The sequence below is a fragment of the Amphiura filiformis genome, chromosome 19 (assembly GCF_039555335.1).
Source record: "Amphiura filiformis chromosome 19, Afil_fr2py, whole genome shotgun sequence".
NCBI classification, from domain to species: Eukaryota; Metazoa; Echinodermata; class Ophiuroidea; order Amphilepidida; family Amphiuridae; genus Amphiura; species Amphiura filiformis.
In genome coordinates, this window is record NC_092646.1 from 46,871,479 (window position 1) to 46,889,939 (window position 18,461).

General features: G+C 37.0%; 1 protein-coding gene across 1 annotated transcript; it reads right to left on the reverse strand.

Annotated features, from left to right (window-relative positions):
- Window positions 1-3,634: 3,634 nt before the first annotated feature.
- Window positions 3,635-18,214, reverse strand: LOC140141389 (calcipressin-2-like). The gene is made up of 4 exons (XM_072163244.1): window positions 17,791-18,214; window positions 11,375-11,548; window positions 9,110-9,278; window positions 3,635-7,994 (listed from the first exon to the last, which is right to left on the reverse strand). Exons 1-4 carry the CDS (start codon window positions 18,061-18,063, stop codon window positions 7,864-7,866), a joined length of 747 nt encoding a protein of 248 aa, XP_072019345.1. The 5' UTR covers window positions 18,064-18,214; the 3' UTR covers window positions 3,635-7,863.
- Between the last annotated feature and the right edge of the window lie 247 nt (window positions 18,215-18,461).

Sequence of the window (18,461 nt, forward strand, 5' to 3'; positions counted from 1 at the left end):
GTGTTGTATTTAATGTGTACAATGAACAGGACCAGGAGCCACTTTTTCCAAATGTGTGGCTCCTGGTCCAGATCTGCTTATTTCGAGGCATGTGCAATAGTCGTATGTGCCATATTCCGAGCAGGGTTTGATTTACTTTGAAAAATGTGCGTAGCAATTTTTAGCGAAAACCTTATTTAGGTGATGTTCTTATAATATTGGCCTATGTTTACATTGTAAAAAAATTGCTATACAAGCTGAAATTTGTGTAGCAGATTGTCCAAAATGGGTAGCATTTTGCTCCACGGCGCGACAAAAGTTAAATCGAACCCTGATTCTGAATTATTAATGGATTTACATATACACATTTTACGCTATTTTGTAACTCTTAGAAGCAATTCATTTCAATTGTTATTAGATAAAAAAACAAATAAAACAAATTGAAACTTAAAAAATGACCAAAGTGGTTGACAGGAATTCCATTTGAAATACATACTCCCTCTCAAAGACTTCTCATCTTCCACAGGGGAGTGTGGACTTCAAATAGCCCAACGTTTACAAGCCAGGGCCTAGATTTCGACGAGAATCACAGAATCAATTCTCGTATAAATGATTCTCATAAAGTTCAGTTTCGAGAATCAACTTCTCTCACTGTCTATGATTATGATGTTTTTTGATTCTCGCAAACCAAGACGAAATCTAGGCACTGCAATTGCCCCCACTTTCCATTCAAAGCAGCAACTTGAATGGAACATATAAATTTTGTAATTACTACAAATTCATATTACACACAACTCGAGGTATATAAAACTGAAATTAAGAAAATTCTCCACACATTCAATATATATTTGGTATTTTTGATTATACACTATAAAATAGGGGCGTTATAGTGCTGTACATTTCCTTACATGTACCTGTGACAGAGAGTAAAAATGCCCCTAATTTATCAAACAGCCTGACAGAGAGTAAAATCACCCCTAATTTTTATCTAATAGCCGGACAGAGTAAAATCAACCCTAATATATCAAATAGCTTGACATAAATGTTTATACTGATCTGTGTGTACTCCAAGCACAGGTCCGGATTTACCTCAAACCTACCGTGAGGAAGGCATGTGCACTCAAGTGGCCAAGTTTTAGATTTTACTAGGACCTTTGCACACGAAGCGCGCGAAAAAAAAATCAATTTTAGACATTTTGGCCCAAATTGAAGCTGAATTTTGCTATAAACAGGCCAGTGCGCGCAAAGCGCGAAATTTTTTGTAATTTTGTACCCTATTTTCGTCCAAAACATGGTGTTTTTGGCTAAAATGGAAGATGCACACTGCACAGGGCAATTTTGGGGGCCCGGGCCCATCTGGCCCTATGGTAAATCCGGCCCTGTCCAAGCATCCCAGTTTTTATCAGTTAACTTTCTTGCGCTCCAAGCAGTTGATATATGTCACCAAAGCATGTGACATGTGAACTCCCTCAGGCTGCTATAAAAGTGGGATTCAGAGATTTGTGGAGATGATTAATATTTTTCATAAGCCCTTTGATGGTGCACAATGTGGCCATCTAATATCAATCAATCAATAAATCAATCAATAATAATCAATATATAATAAAGATACTACTTTGCATCTGACTTCATCTGTCAATTAAACCCAGAAACAATGAAACAATTTATTTACGATTTACATGATTGAAATTTCTAAACACAGCGGTAAAACAGTGTGCTCTATGGTCCCGGTCTATGGTTAATGTTGCATCTTCAAACATACCAAACCATCTCAAAAGTTATGTCAGTGTTAATAGAAAATTAACTTACTTTCTGAATCAAATTTCTAAAAAAAAAGTTGTATGCTCCTTGCCTTGTAAAAGTACTGTAATTTTTGCCATTTTCTGTGATTCCTTTTTCTGTGATGAAAGCACCAGATGATCGAATCAAACATCCTTTTACATGCTGTAAAATCAATCACAGGCTGTGTGGAGTACTTATACATAATGTCAGAATCTGCGGAATAGCATTTTTTTTCTGGCTCCATTAATAAACTCCCAATAAACTACTCGTAACTCGAGGGTTTTGTACAATTATCAGCAATCATAGCTGCCCTATAGACATTTTACAATTTCTGCATTGTATATATTGTACTCATGACACTTGGCAGCTATTCAGGTTGGGACCTTAATACACTCCCAAGTGTTGTTACTTTCAAGAGCCAATTTCTTCAGGAAATAATTAACACTCAATAAAAAAAATAATTATGTGTTCAATTAAGGTTGGTCAGAGGGGAGCATGACATAGCCATGTTTGCACTTATTGAATATTAAGACAAATATAGCTGAGCCTGACACACAAGAAGAACTGTATGTGTTCTATGAGATCTTAATAAAAAAGAAAAGAAAAAAGCGTAGTGATTTATAGTTTGCTACGCAGAGGTACAACACCTAGACGTTAATCCACAAGAATGGAAATGCTGTGATAATGTGTTTAAAACCAGTTGAGAGGTCCAATATTATAATATCTTGGCTGGTTCCTCACAAAAATTAGGTTTAAAGCCGGGGTATAAAGCTCCCTCAACAGCAATATCCCCACATAAGTTGAACACATAAAATACCTTTCTGCAAAAAGGCCACAACTATATAAAACACCTAAATTATTTCATAAAATGTTGTTCACACAACACAATGGATAGTCCAATTTGGTTGATTCACAATACGACATGCCTCCGGCGGGTTACTATGAAGAAGCCAAAATACGCAGTGCATCATGGAAAATTTATTATTTTTGCACTCGCATGAAAATCCAATGCAATGGTGGCTAGAACGGCGATGTTGGCAGTAGAGGTCAAAAATATATGACTGGCAAGAGTAACCGCCTGTGGCGCGTCGTATTGTGAATTACGAGAATTGAAATTCACACACACACCCTCTATGGAAAACCACAGTGGGTGCAGACTTCAAATAGAGTCACCTATTCGGGTAATCCCATTTGAAATCCACGCCTTCTGTGTGGAAGATTCATGTCTTCCATCGGGGTGCGTGGATTTCAACCGGATGAGTCCAATAATTCACTAATCAATGTCTTGACTAAAAATAAAAATGTCTGCTTGGTTACGACAATGTTTTAAACCCTTAATGTATGATTTCCATCAAATTTTACATTTTTTTATTCTCCATCAACAGTGATGAAATAATCAGTAATAACTGTCGGAAAGAGATTCTGTTAATAAACCAAAATTAAGTGAAAGAAACTCCATTACGCACAGGGATGGCTTGGTACATACTACTAACTCGCCATACACTCTGACCGTGGGAAAACACAAAGGTTATGGCGACTCTGGCCCAGTAAATAATTAAATAATTTGAAGGTTAGTTTGTGGGGTTCATTATTGAACCCCAAAGGTTAATACTATTTATTAACATACTTGTTTGGTTTGTCATATTGTATACGTTTTAAAATTGCGAAACAATCCCATTCAATTACACGGCCGAGAAAGGAAAATGTCTGAATTCAATAACTTTGTGTCGCACATCACCTGAAGTTGACAAATAATTATAAAGTGAGCCCTCATGTGACAAAAATACTTGTTTAGCATCTTGAGAGCTGTATTTTCATATTACTATTTCCTAAGTAATAATAAAGAGAAATTTTCAAGTCAGAGAACCACTTCTCACAATGCATTACTTCCATTTCAATTTTCTGTACTGATTTGCTAGATCTAGTGCAACATGAATGGGTCGCTATAGTGATGAAAAGTACCTGAATAAATAGAGCACATCCAGATTTTATGCAAAAATGTGTAAAATTATTTTTGGCCAATCGAGTATCTATCGACTCATGATAAGTCTATATCACAGAATTAAAACCAGAGAACCAGGACTCGACCGCCATCTTGATACAGGCATGGAGTAAAAATTGGGGGTATTCGGTTTCCTTCGGAATGCGCTCGAGGCATTCCTTGTCATGCAAGCGCAACATGGATGATGGGCGCATTTGAGAGACGCACTTGATGCGACCTGCACGCGAGTACCAAGACGCTTCAGATGAGACGCAGAATTGTTTTTGTTCGTCTCCGCGTACCGTCGGCAAGGACCTGAATACCCCCAATTTTCTCCCCATAGCTTATGGCGCGATTGTACGTGGCGGTATAGGGAGTCCCGGTTCTCCTTCTCTAATTCTGTGGTCTATATTCAACATGAAAACAAAGGGAACTTGTACAAAGTAAGAGAAGTGTCAAAAATTTTTCAACTGTAACCACTAAAAGAACAAATTTAAATTTGCATCGTCGCAAATCAATGAAGTTCATTACGTTACATTTGACAGTGCATAAATACAACACACACAATAATAAATCTTGTCGTATATGCATAATTTTGCACACTGTACAATCTCCAATAACAAAAACTATCATACAAATATTGAATGTTTTTGAGTACAATGGTAAGAATATTTTCATTCAGTGAAACATGTACCAGAGATGCCAGTTTTCAGATTTTAACCTGAATTCAGGTTTTTTGTGAGTTCAGATTCCTGCGTTTTTTAATTTATTTTCAGCCTGTTTTGGGGATTTTTGGCCTGCATTCACACGCTTTTCAGGATTTTTGAGTGAAACTGACTGGCATCTCTGATGTACTGTTCTGAATGGAACTGAATATTTCACTGAATGAAAATATTCTTTCCATTGAACAAATAAAAACATTCAATATTTGTTTTATATAACTTTGGGAACATAGTTTTTCTCTTATGACATTCACTTTAGACAAGTTAGAAACTTTGTAACCAACAACTGTACCACTGGTGCTTTCAATAAGGGAGGACAGCTTTTATGGTCTACTTAACTTAGCTCAGCAATGCTTTGCTGCCTTCGATAGCGCATTGTATCGGAGAGGTACCTGGCTTTTATCAAAGCCCAAACCCATAAAAGCCTGTAGCAAACTCTGCCAGGCTCCGCTCAATTGTACACCCCGCTGCGATACCACGCGTTGACTATAATATCGATCGAATCAATTTTATAACCATGCTTGAATTAACAACCCCTTGAAACCTAATTACACCACTTTATAAGTAAACATAAACTTACACACATTATTGACTTTCTATTGACCCCAGACATGCTTATTTAATGACCACTTGAGTAGTTGATGAGTGGGTCTTTATGTACTTACTGAACACAAATGAAATTGATTATGGTTTTACCATCGACCGTGTTATAATCCTGCTGCTCTGCTGAACGCTCCGATAGATATCAGCAAACTCGTATACTGTTCGCTTGTTCCTATCGAACGCTCTGGCGTACATGAACCATTATCGAAGACAGCAAAGCATTGCTGAGCTAAGTAAACCATAAAAGCTGTCCTCCCTAATTATTCGAAACTTTGATGGATTTTAGGATGATCCGCATATAGAATTAATATGCCCATATTGAGACAAAATAATCGCTAAGACCAGTTAGTGACCGTCATAGCGCATGATCTACAAGGTGATACCCCAACATCATAGCCTTGATGGGGTCCATTTCACTAAACTTTACGAAGCTTTGTAAGTCTCAAAATCATTTGTAACTTAGGACGAATCATAAGTTCCATTTCACTAAATTTACTCACCAATGGTACCCTCTGTAAGTAATAAGGATTTACTACAGGGACCCTTCGTAAAGTTACGTTTAGTAATGGGTATTCGTAACTTTAAGAACGGTTACTTGAGTTACGAAGGGTTAAAAGTTTAGTGAAATGGACCCCATGGTGGGAAGGGGAAAAGGGTCAACACCATACTAAGCCGCTGTAACAAGTGTAGCTGTAGCAGTGAATGATACTTCAATGCTGAAAAAACATTTTACAAAATGCTTTGCAAATGTTGTGCTATTGTATTTTACGATAACATTTTGTCAACATAAAAACATTAAATACATTAGAATGAATTAAGTATTCAAAAATACTTGTTCTGAGGTGTGCTATCCCGATTTTACATAAGAATTATGATAGTGAAGTTGAAATCCATGCACCTCTATGGAAGACACAACTTTTATCTCCCACACCGGGAGTGTGAATTTCAAATGGGGTTACCTGAATGAGTGACTTCATTTGAAATCTATACTCCCTGTGTGGAAGATTACGGTCATGTCTTCAATATGGGGGTGTATGGATTTCAACTGGAATAGCCCATTGAATGCAGACCAATGATATTTACCGACTCAAAATTGCACTATACGAAACGCTATGGCAAATCCGCCACATACCTCTGACCTTCATCTGTAAAAAATTCGGACATACATTAAAATGCTTCCATGATTGGCACACAAACATGGGGGAGTTGGTACTCTGATTCTACCTCATTGACGCAGACACGTTTTTCTTTTAATTTGTAGATCAGTGGCGTAGATTTCTTGTTGACATTAGCCATTTTGAAGTATGGCGCATCCTCACACAAAAGGAGAGCAGTCTTCAATCTGGGTAAAACCTGGCAAATTCAAAAGACTTTACCCACTTCGTGCAGCACCATCCTATTGTGTCCGCCATATCTCGTAAAGGCTAATTTTTTTTGAAGTATAGTGAATCCAGCACCTTTTGGCGATAGAAAAAGTTTCTTGCAAAGCGTGGGAAAAGTTCTGTCAAATAGATGCTACATGTAAAATGGTGATTATGGTGCAAAAGTGGCACAGATTCATGCGCGGAGTGCAAAAAGTTACACTTTTTAGACTAAAATTGTCAAACATGAGGTTAATATGGTCAGAAACCAACATACATGTACAGGGGGATCAACATTAGGGGGGATGATTGTATGGACCATCCCCCTTATCAAATAGGGGGATTTATCCCCCATCCCCCCGGGATTTATGCCTATATGTTGTAGATGTCACACCCCAGAATTACTGTAAGAAATATTTAACTTGACTAAACATTTTACACACAGAGAAAATGGGTGATATTACAATCGTGAACAGTTGAGAAAAATCCAATAATTCTTATAGCGACATACCACCAATCAACCACCTGCCTCTCTTCTTGGTGAAAATGATGGCTGTTTAATTGTGATCTTGCATTAGTAACAGAGGAACATGGCCATGGTACTGAAGAAGTTTTGGAAGAAAAGAGGTCTTCATACAGTTGCTATATTTAATTATCCGATATGACATGTAAATTTAAAAGCAATGAGTGCCTCCATCCAGCAAGCATTCCACAAACATATGATGTTGTAAACTCCGTATGACTTGAAAAAAATTAAACCAATCAACATTACTCAATAAGTAGCCGCTTACTAAGGTCTGAGCTTCTGCGAAGCACAATCACACAACGCCAGGCACACATACCTGTGTCCGAGAATTAAAGCCACAATAGGCTCTTCCAAGGCTCAAATTTCAGAAAGGCCACCGAGGCCATTGCCTGCCCCTTTTCAGTTTTGGCCTTGGTGCCCCGAGATCTTTGTTAACTTCAAGGCATTCTCCATCACTTGTTGGCCTTGGTGCCCTTCTTTGTCTTTGCCCAGTGGCCTTGAAAATGGGTGCCTCAACAAACTAAAATTTGAGGCCTGGCAGCTCTTCCAGTTGATATCCATGCACCCTTATGGATGACATTACCTTAATCTTCCATACAAGGAGTGTGAATTTCAAATGTGGCTACATGATTAGGTAACTCCATTTAAAATCTACACCCCCTGTGTGGGAGATTAAGGTCACATCTTCCATAGATGGTGTGTGCATTTTAACTGGAATGGCCCAATATATAGCGCCTGCCATCACTTGCTGAGCGTCAGTTTTCATAATCATGCGTAGTATGTCAACATTGTGCAAGCCAAAAGAGGGCATTGTTTATTTACGACGTGAGATGTTCCAATACTAGAAAGCAACAAGTGTTTACATAGTACTACAATACTGACTAGACTTAGATAGATAGAGGGTGCTTTCTATGTGGCGGCTTCTGGTCTTTTTGTTTGTACTATTTTAGTCTTGGATGGCTTTGGTGGTGGGTCTTCACATGGTACTACTGTAATGCTTGGTTTACGACCCTCGGCTGGGTGTAATTCATGCTCCTCACCTGAATGAAAAAAGAAAATGAAAAAGATTTTGAAATATATGTCAGTGGTGTAGCTAGGGTTTGTGGCGTCCAGGGCTAAGGATACATAATGATGCCCCCCACTCAGATTATTGAAACAATTGCGCGTGAAAATTTGCACAATAGGGCCTACCACTATAATTAATTTAGGTTATAATGAAATTGAATATTGGTCCTAAATTGATCTTAAAAATGATTTTGTGTTGAAATGCATGCAAAGCGTGAGAAAATGTTGACTTTCATCACTTCGAAGAATCTATGCTGAATTGGTCAATTCGGCGCCTCTTAAGGGTGGCGCCCAGGGCACATGCCCCCACCTGTTTGAAATTCACACAACATGTGGAAGATTAAGGTCATGGGCACCATAGCAGGCGTATGGATTTCAACTGGAATAGTCCATTGGGACAGACAACTTTTAAGTTAAAACTTCCCTGTTAAAGATGCGATTCATTTCAACTACTTATTCATTTTTCGGTTGCATTAGATGTTGCACTTAAGTTCTCACTCTCAGTAGGGACTTTCGGTTCATAGACCTTTTTAAATCAAAGTTTCCAAAGCTACAGTAGTTTGTTTATGGTGACCCAGTTTATAATATTCCAGGTCATTCACGGTTACCATTCCCCTCCCCCCTTTTTCACCTAGTGCTAAATTAGCTAGTACTGCTAATTAATACATCATAGGTTAGGCTTCTTTGACTGGTTCCCAGCCTACTGGCAGTGATGAAGGTGTTAACCACTCCCCTCCCATCCCCTCCTCTCCCCTCCCTTTCTCACCTGGAGCTAAATAAGCTAGTGCTGCTAATACATCATAGTTATTGGTTGGCCTTCTTTTCTTTAGCTGGTTCCCAGCCTACTGGCGGGGATGAAGGTGGTTATAATATCATCCACTCCCCTCCCATCCACTCCCCTCCCCTCCACTCCCTTCCCATCCTCTCCCCTCCCTTCCTCACCTGGTGCTAAATTAAGCTAGTGCTGCTAATACATCATAGTTAATCATTGGTTGGGCTTCTTTGGCTGGTTCCTGGCGGTGATGAAGGTCGTTATAATATCATCCCCTCCCCTCCTGTCCTTTCCCTTCCCATCCCCTTCCTTCCTTACCTGGTGCTAAATTAGCTAGTGCTGCTAATACATCATAGTTAATCATTGGTTGGGCTTCTTTGGCTGGTTCCCAGCCTACTGGCGGTGATGAAGGAGGTGATAATAAAAACTGTTTCTGAGGCTGTGGAGGTTGTAACGTTTTGTTTCCATCCTTGAAAAGATTTGTAATCTGGAAGTTTGAAAAACAAAGAAGAGTTGAAATAAAGAAGGACTATTAAAAGGGGGAGGAGCACTTGCAGTTGTATATCACCCGCATACAAAAAAGGATATACATCTTTGAATAAGTTCAACAGGACTGTTAGATATCAGAGCTGCCAACATTTGAATCTTGAAAAAAGGGAGATTTCCTGTTGCAATCAGGGAGATTTGTCAAAATGTGTACATCTTAATGGATGAAACCATTTCCTTTTCAGGGAGATGACCAAAAATTAAGGGTTCTGAAGGTTTAAAAGTAGGGAGTCTCCTGCGAAAAGAGGGAGAGTTGGCAGCTCTGAGATATCATAATATTGGTCAATTATGTTTTACAAGAAGTCTTCCGATTGGAAGATGAAACGTCTAAAACGTAAGTAAATTATTGGACTTGTAAAACAAAGTCAATATGAGTGTCCCAAAACGCGACTAATTCAACAACGCGACTTGTGAGAGCAAAGGGGGGTCGGGTCAAATTTATAAATGTTGACATTTCTATAGCACCTTTCACGTGTATCAAAGCGCTTTACATTTATTCCGCCGTCATTCGAATACGTCGCAACCACGTCTCCCCCCTACCAGTGGCTCAGGGTCCCTCAGTACCACGACTGTCCCTACCTCTAACAGCTCCCCATTCCACCCCAGCGTGAGAGGCAAGTGAGGTAAAGTGCCTTGCCCAAGTGCACAACACGATGGCACCGCCGGGGCTCAAACTCGCAACCCTCCGATTGCGAGGTAGAGCCCGTACCGCTTTCAACAAGCCATACATGTATCTCGAAAATTGCTTGGTTTTTGAACATTAATTTTTTCCATGAGTTCATTATGCCCATATAGAGGTATGCTAGAAATGATTTTCTGCAAAATCCAAGGGGGTGACCATCAGCCAACCCATTTGTTGATTTGGCATAGAATGACTCAATTGGGCTAGAGTTACTATTGATTTAAAACCCATATTCCCCCTGTACATTGGTTTACTTACAAAATGCATATCTTCCACAACTGGAGTAAGTATTTCAAATGGAATTACCCAATTGTCTATTCTATTTGAAACTCATACTCCCTCTGCCAAAAAAACTAATTTAAGCTTAATCATCAGGAGTGTGGATTTCAAATGGAATGTATCAAAGAAATAGAAGCTAACAGGTTTATCCACAACTGGAGTAAGTATTTCAAATGGAATTACCTGATTGTCTATTCTATTTGAAACCATTGATTGTCTATTCTATTTGAAACCATTACTCCTTCTGCAAAAGACTATAAGCTAAGTCATTCACAGGGGGAGTGCATATTTCAAATGGAATAGCACTTAATACATCTAATAGAAGCTAACAGGTTTATCCACAACTGGAGTAAGTATTTCAAATGGAATTACCTGATTGTCTATTCTATTTGAAACCATTACTCCCTCTGCAAAAGACTATAAGCTAAGTCATTCACAGGGGGAGTGCAGATTTCAAATGGAATAGCACTAAGAAATAAAAGCTTTGTTCAGGTTTATACACAACTGCAATATTTCAAATGGAATTACCCAATTGTCAATTCTAATTGAAACCCATACTCCCTCTGCGAAAGACATAAGCTAAATCTTCCACAGGTGGAGTGCAGATTTAAAATGGAATTGCACTTAATACATCTAATAGAAGCTAACAGGTTTATCTACAACTGGAGTAAGTATTTCAAATGGAATTATCCACTTGTCTATTCTATTTGAAACCATTACTCCCTCTGCAAAAGACTATAACCTAAGTCATTCACAGGGGGAGTGCAGATTTCAAATGGAATAGCACTAAGAAATAAAAGCTTTGTTCAGGTTTATACACAACTGCAATATTTCAAATGGAATTACCCAATTGTCAATTCTATTTGAAACCCATACTCCCTCTGCAAAAGACATAAGCTAAATCTTCCACAGGGGGAGTGTGGATTTCAATCGCACTTACATCTAAGAAATAGAAGCTAACAGGTTTATCTACAACTGGAGTAATTACCTAATTGTCTATTTTATTTGAAACCCATACTCCCTCTGTGAAAGACTTTAAGCTAAATCTTGTGGATTTCAATTATTATAGCACTTACATCTAAGAAATAGAAGCTAACAGGTTTGCCATTAATTTCCTTCTGGTGTAGTCCTATTCTCGCTCTGACAGCCTGCTCTGGTGTCTCGTAATCTATCCGTATTCTCTTAAAGCCTCGTAAGAAATAAAATACTGCATTTCCACCATAACTACTGCAAAGTTCCTGAAAGGATTTCTGAAAAATAAAAATATTGATAATTATTAGGCCAAGTAAAATAAATAAATCATACATCCCTGCCCTCACCGATTTTTGGAGATTTTCAAATATTTTTCTTATTTTTCTTATTTGCTCCCTTACTTTCTAAAATTGGTGTGATGAGGAGGGAGAGCTTTGTCAAGGAGGTTGACCTGACGGGATGACCTTTTAGTCTAGATATGCTAGCATGTTCGCCTTTTAATCTCGAACATGTGTTCAAGTCCTGGCAGGACCAGAAGTGGCTCAAGAAGGAGCAGGATATTTCTGTGATGAGTGGATTGTGACAATAATACGTATGTATGGACTGGACGGTTAGCTGTTGGCAGTATGCATGCTTGCCTTGTCTTGTACTACCGTACCGTACTATTCTTCTCTCAAGGGGTAAGGTGGATAGAATAATATGCTTAATTTGTATTTAAAATGAACTCTGCAAAACATTTTAGATCACGATTATGTCATCAGTAAATCGAAATGAATACGGTATTTTGTTCTGGGACTGATTATTTGGATTACCTACATGTACTCCCATGGGGTAGGCCTATAATAAAATCGGATAGGATAATACGCTTAAGGGGGTACTACACTCCTGGTCAATTTTGTGCCTATTTTTGCATTTTTCTCAAAAATTATAGCACATTGGTGACAAGTAAGATATGTATTATAGGGGCAAGGACTACAACTACTGCTAGACATGATCACATTTTGAACATGTGAGGGCGGGCTTCATTAAGCTTACTTGTGCACCAAGATCCTGTCTTAACTGTGTAATCCAATAGGAAAATGAAGAAAATTTGGATTTTGACCCTCAAAACTCCAATGTAGCATGATTTTTAAAAAATCTGCATTTGAATATAATTTGATACTATCAAGTAATGAAAGCCACATTTCATGAAACATTTGCGAAAGTTTTGTAAAATGGCCCTTCGTGCTCAAAAATTTAGCCATAAAGTACATACACACATGTTATGACATAGGAAGCCATTGATAATGCTGGGACACACAATTTGGCCCATTTTGGGACATTCAGGCGAGCATACTTTTCCTCATAACATTGCCAATTATAGGCCTACATACATGATTGACCCCTCATTTTTTACGTTAAATGATTTTCTTTATATAATGAAAGCAATTTTAGATGAATTTATTAAATTTCAAAATTTTATGAACATGCCTACTACTGCACTGAAAATTTAGCAACTCAACTCAAAGCAAGTAGTTATTGATTTATTGATCAAATATTGGTTTTCCCTCATTTTTGACTGTAACTCCACAACTGTTGTCTGTGCTGAAATAAAATTTCCAGTGTAGTAGCTGTAGTCCTTGCCCCTAGTACATATCTTACTTGTCACCAATGCGCTATAATTTTTGAGAAAAATACAAAAATAGGCACAAAATTGGGCAGGGGTGTAGTACAAATGTACCCCCTTAATTTGTATTAAACAAACAAAACATTTTACTAGATGATATCACGATACCAGAGATGCCATCATTAATCTGGTTCTGTTCTGGTAAATTACTCCAACAAAGTGGGATCCCGCATCAGCGTAGGGAGGATTCAAACAAAAAATAGGGAGGAGGTTTTCAAAATTACATGCAACTTGGCACATAACTTTTGTTTGTTTGTTTTATTTCTTCTTTAAGGCGGTACTACATGTACACCCCTCAATAAATTTGTGACTATTTTTGCATTTTTCTCAAAAACTAATAACACCCTGGTAACAAAAGTTATGTATATTATAGGGGCAAGGAATCTAATTACTACACTGGAATTTCAGTGACCCAAGACAAGCAGTTCGATACTTGTGATAGAAAATATGAGGTAGGCCTACCGCTAGGATGTACCTCATTTCCTATATTTACTGAACCGCTTGTCTTGATTTACTGAAATTTCAGTGTACATGTAGTAATTAGATTCCTTGCCCCAATAATATACATAACTTTTGTTACCAGTGTGTTATTAATTTTTGAGAAAAATGCAAAAATAGTCACAAATTTACCCCAGAGGTGTAGTACCCCCTTAACCTGGGACACTCAATCAGTTGAAAACACAATTAATCAGCTGTTCTTCCTTGAGGCCCAGGGATCAATATACGGCCATGCGTTTTGAACTGGGCCCATACATGTATAGGTGGAGTTGTGACATCTGCGCAGCACAAATGACATCATCTATTTAATTTTCTATAAAATTATGCAAGTTATACAGCTAAATTTGGTATTAAATTAAAGCACTCATGCAGGGCAAGAGGATAGAAGTGATAACACATGTAAAAATTTATTATGTTCTGTTAATTACTTGTTAATTAACGGCGCCAGGGTGGAGGAGGATCTGGCGCGGGAGGATCTGGCGCAGCAAAATTGGCATCTGTGGTGTAACTAAGTTAAATCATGTTCATATTAGGATTTATTGCATTTGAGTACATAAACTGTGGCTAATTACTAAAACTAATCAGATTTTGATCATTTGGATGTTTGTTAATGAGTGTTAATTACCTTAATTAAAGAATTATTTTAAAATTACAGGCCTACGTTGCATTGGTAGAACTATGACGGTACGTCAAGTACTTTGATCAGGACGGTCATAGTTTTGCAGTCAAGGCCTCAAATTGATTCATAGATTCTGAAACTGAACCTCATACATGTCATGTATATTTAGCATAATCAAGCCAATTAAAAAGCATTTGCATATGGTCATTTTCACGGTAAAGGGTGTAACTTTGGATTTTTAACATTTTGATCCGTAGTGTTCTAATAAAGCCACAGAATTCCATGATTTTTGGCCACATAAGTCATCTAGTTAGCAGCTACCTTGGGTAGCATAATCATCTTTGGGAGTTACTGCATTCAGTTTTAGCAGGCTTAAATGTACTTAATATTGCCATTTTGAAAAACTATAAAAACAGTAACATTTTTGTAAAACCCTGTGTTTTCTTCAGCTAGTTCATGGATAATTTTTCTTATCCTGAAAGTATGGTCATATGTTCAGTAAACACAGCCACATTAGATTTAATTGTGAACAGCCCTGTATTTTTGAGAACCGGACTTGATATTTGTCGTTTGAGGCTTCATTTTCCGTTAACAATTGTTAACAAACTTTGTGGGTATAGCTTTGGTTCATAATTCTTGGTTATTTCTTCACTTCTTCTTGATTCATAACAGTTGATATCTTAACTTGAAATGGGTAACAAAAATTAGTCGATTTGCAAGCTTTTAAAATTTTTATAAAATCTTGACTTCAAAGAGCCGATTTTCCGTTAACTTTTTGAAGCCTCCGAAACAAACTGTTCAGCAAGCTTGGGCAAATATAAATAAAAGAGCTCATCCAATCTATTTATCAAAATGTAGCAAAGTAGATCCTCAAGTCACTTGTTTTTAAATCTTGGAGATATATATCACCGTTTGAAAATGGGACCCAATACAAACTTTCCGTTAACAATTGAAGCCTCCGAAACAAATGAAGCCTCCGAAACAACAATAAGATTAATTATCATCTATGCATATCTAAATTGGTGTTTCATACTGATATCTGCATTGTAATTGTTACTTGATATGTGCAGAATGTAATAAAAAAAAAAAAATGTTGATGTTATGGTTAATGTTTGAAAAATATACTGATACCCAAAAAGCCTGTTTCGGAGGCTTCACATGCAAAAACACCATACTAAACAAATGGGTGAAAAAGTTAACATGCTATAAATCTACAATATCTGCCGCATAGAATCATTGATTCAATACACACAAGAAAATAACAGCTTAGATGATCCCAACAGTGTTGTTTTCAAAAAACTACTTCTGCAGTGTTTAGCCATTGTTAACATGAAGCCTCCGAAGCGAAAAAAATGACTTGCTGTGATAATTTAATTTTTGTCACAACTAAAATTCAATACTTAGAAGCAAAGCATGAAAATTAGTAATTGTGATATTTTTTACCTATTTTTCATGTCATCTTGCAGTAGTTAGCCAAATATTTTACTTTTATGATCACCTGTGTTGTTAACTGAAGCCTCCGAAACACAAATCGCTTTAATTGCCAATTCTAAAATATAACTCCAATTTCTGTGAAACTTGGCTGGGAGGTTCCTTTTATCAAGTAGTATTTGTACATGAAGTTAGACATTCAAATTATTTTAGGAACCCAATTAAAACTTAAAAAATATGTTTAAGGTTGGGAAATTTCCATTGTAAATGACACTTATGTTAAAAATTTTCAAAACTGCAATTACAAACATAGCAAAACATGGTATAAAATGTAACTTATATCTGTTGACTTACTTTGGAATGGGATTTCACATGTATTCCAGCTTTCATGTCATAATTTTCTGAGCTTATGTAAAATACAATTTTTCTTAGATTTTAACCAAAATGTTATGGAAATGTCAAATTTTTTATTAGAAATCAAAAGGTTTAAGCCTTGAAACATTATTTTACTGGAATTTAAGTTGCTCCTATGCATGATTTCAGTAAACAGAAACATATTTAAGTGGTTTGAAATTTTGACCCTAAAAATCAAAAGTTACACCCTTTACTGTGAAAATGACCATATACTGACAAACTTGGTTATGACTTGAGCAAATAAAAAAAACCAAGAGAAACTAGGCCTATTTGTCGCGATGGAGTGAATGCAAGTGATGATATATGGATGAGAGGGTGTCAGAGGACTCTGCAGATCAAACAGAAACCGATTCAAATGTGACACAGGTTATACCAGTTTAATTGTTAAGGACCTACAATACATGTAGCTGTCACTGCAATTCAACCATCATCTGATGCTATATTCCTATTTCTTGCTTCATGTCATATCAGATGGCGTGGTTCCTCTTGAAAACAATATGCAGTCAGATTATGGTCATAATCAAAATATGTATAGCACTCAGGTACAAAGGTTGTTATGTTAAAGGAAAAAGGAAGGTTTGCTAAGGAAGAGAGGAGGCCATAGTACCACAGAAGTGTGTTTTAAAATATTGTGGTATCAGTCTTCAACAAAGCAAAAAGCAGACCGAGAAAAAAAAGAGGACCATGAAGACATTATGTGTACAAGTGCATTATAAATCTGGACAATGAACATGACCATCATTACTGCTTGCTTGTTAACAACCCCCATTTCAGTATAAAAAATGTAAATTTTGTTTTTAGCAATGATTTGAATTGTTTTGTATAGTTAGTATAACTCTTCTGTAAAGCAAATTTGTACAAAAAATGGAGAATTTTCACTGAAGTCAACGCATTTGTATACAACGAGATAATGCAGTTTATTACGAGGAATTAATACCTACATGTATTTTAGTAGGTTTGCTGCTTCTGCATGCCTTAATATCAAATTGAATTAGACCATTTAATACATGTCTGGTGTCCTCAAGGGAGAGTTACAGTAAGAACATGGCAAGGTAAAATTTTCTGTTAAAAATGGAATCTGTTGGGTCATTTTTCTAGCCCCGCGCAAAATATGGTAAACATTGCCGAGGTATAGAAAGTTATATATGCTTGGAAAGCTCTGACTGTGAGGAATTCAAATCTGCAATAATTAATCTTGTAGGGTATGCAGCATTTCTTCAAAAAAAATTTTTCCAATAGTATTTTTTTTCATGAATTTTGGAGGTTCTCAAATTCATAACCTTTTAGGGGTACATCCTATGTTAATTTTAAGTGCATTTTTGAACTCCTCAGGCAATTTGCTTCCAGAAAATGTATACTTTTGTGGGGTTAATGCATAGTTTGAAAAAGTTATAGCCATTGAAACGAAAATACACGCGATTTGCGCAAACTTAAAGTGTGTCACACGAAATGGGCCCAACTTAAAACGCGTGGCCATACAACATTTACTATAAACATAATTATTAATTAAGGTTTTAAAAATACTACATATACATTCAAATACACAATAATATTGCAAATTTAGATAAATACAATGCTTACAAAATAAATCAAATTATACTAATGTAACTTTACAGCATGTTTATTTAAAACTACCTGTACTGGTACCGTACTTTAACTAACTTGTCAGAAATAGTGAGGTTGCCAAATTTGGGTGTCAAAATGGACAAAAATGTTTCCAAAAATAGGGAGCCTCCCTCTAAAATAGGGAGGGTTGGCATCTCTAAGATACCGGTACATGATTTATGAATAAACATGATAAAACTACAATTTTACATAATTTACAGCGCTTTGCCAAAGGTTTAACAAAAATTTAAGTTGTAAGCTTTTTTTTTAAATCATGCAAATCAGACCTTGATTGATTCATCCATGAAAACATCATCGTCAACATTCGTAGCAATAAGTGACCTCGGTAATTCAGAATAATCAAAATCTCCCGTTGACTGCCGCGTCAATTTCGGTAGTTCTTTTCGCTCAGTCCTACTACCACTGCCACTTGCAGTTTCACTAGCATCTTCATCCGTGTTATTATCGACGGCCATATTGGCTAATCGTTCCTCAATACTCGCTTCGTGATTTCCATTTTCTTCCTTCATGCTGACATCTTCTGTACTGTTGGAGTCCATATTTGGATTCTTTAAGCTAACTAGTTTCACTTGATATTAATTCGGTGGCATACAATTCATCACATTAGGAGAAAATCGTACAAATTCATGGATCGAAATCCATCAAAAAACTCATGTTGACAATTTCTGCTGCATGATCAAAGAGCGCATGCGTACATTGCAAAGGAGTTTCCCCATACGTCATGCGGTGGTCTCATCATGACGTCATTGTGTTATGATAAGAAGGAATCCCTACCTGTCCCTCATCATATTGGATCTTGGAATCAATAAACCTCCAAGTACTCCTGGGGAGTTTAAGCTGGAGGTATGGCCCGGAAAAGAAAAAAAAAACAAACCCCAAAACAACAAAACAATAACAACAACAGCAAAATCTAACAAATAAAAACAAAAAGAGGACT

What these genes read in the sequence shown, in the direction of transcription:
- LOC140141389 (XM_072163244.1), bottom strand. Translation starts at nt 18,063, where the DNA reads ATGGACTCCAACAGTACAGAAGATGTCAGCATGAAGGAAGAAAATGGA. An exon ending in TCATGGATGAATCAATCAAG is followed by an intron (nt 11,549 to 17,790) that starts GTCTGATTTGCA and finishes TTTATTTTTCAG; the next exon opens with AAATCCTTTCAGGAACTTTG. An exon ending in ACTAGCTAATTTAGCACCAG is followed by an intron (nt 7,995 to 9,109) that starts GTAAGGAAGGAA and finishes TTTTTCATTCAG; the next exon opens with GTGAGGAGCATGAATTACAC.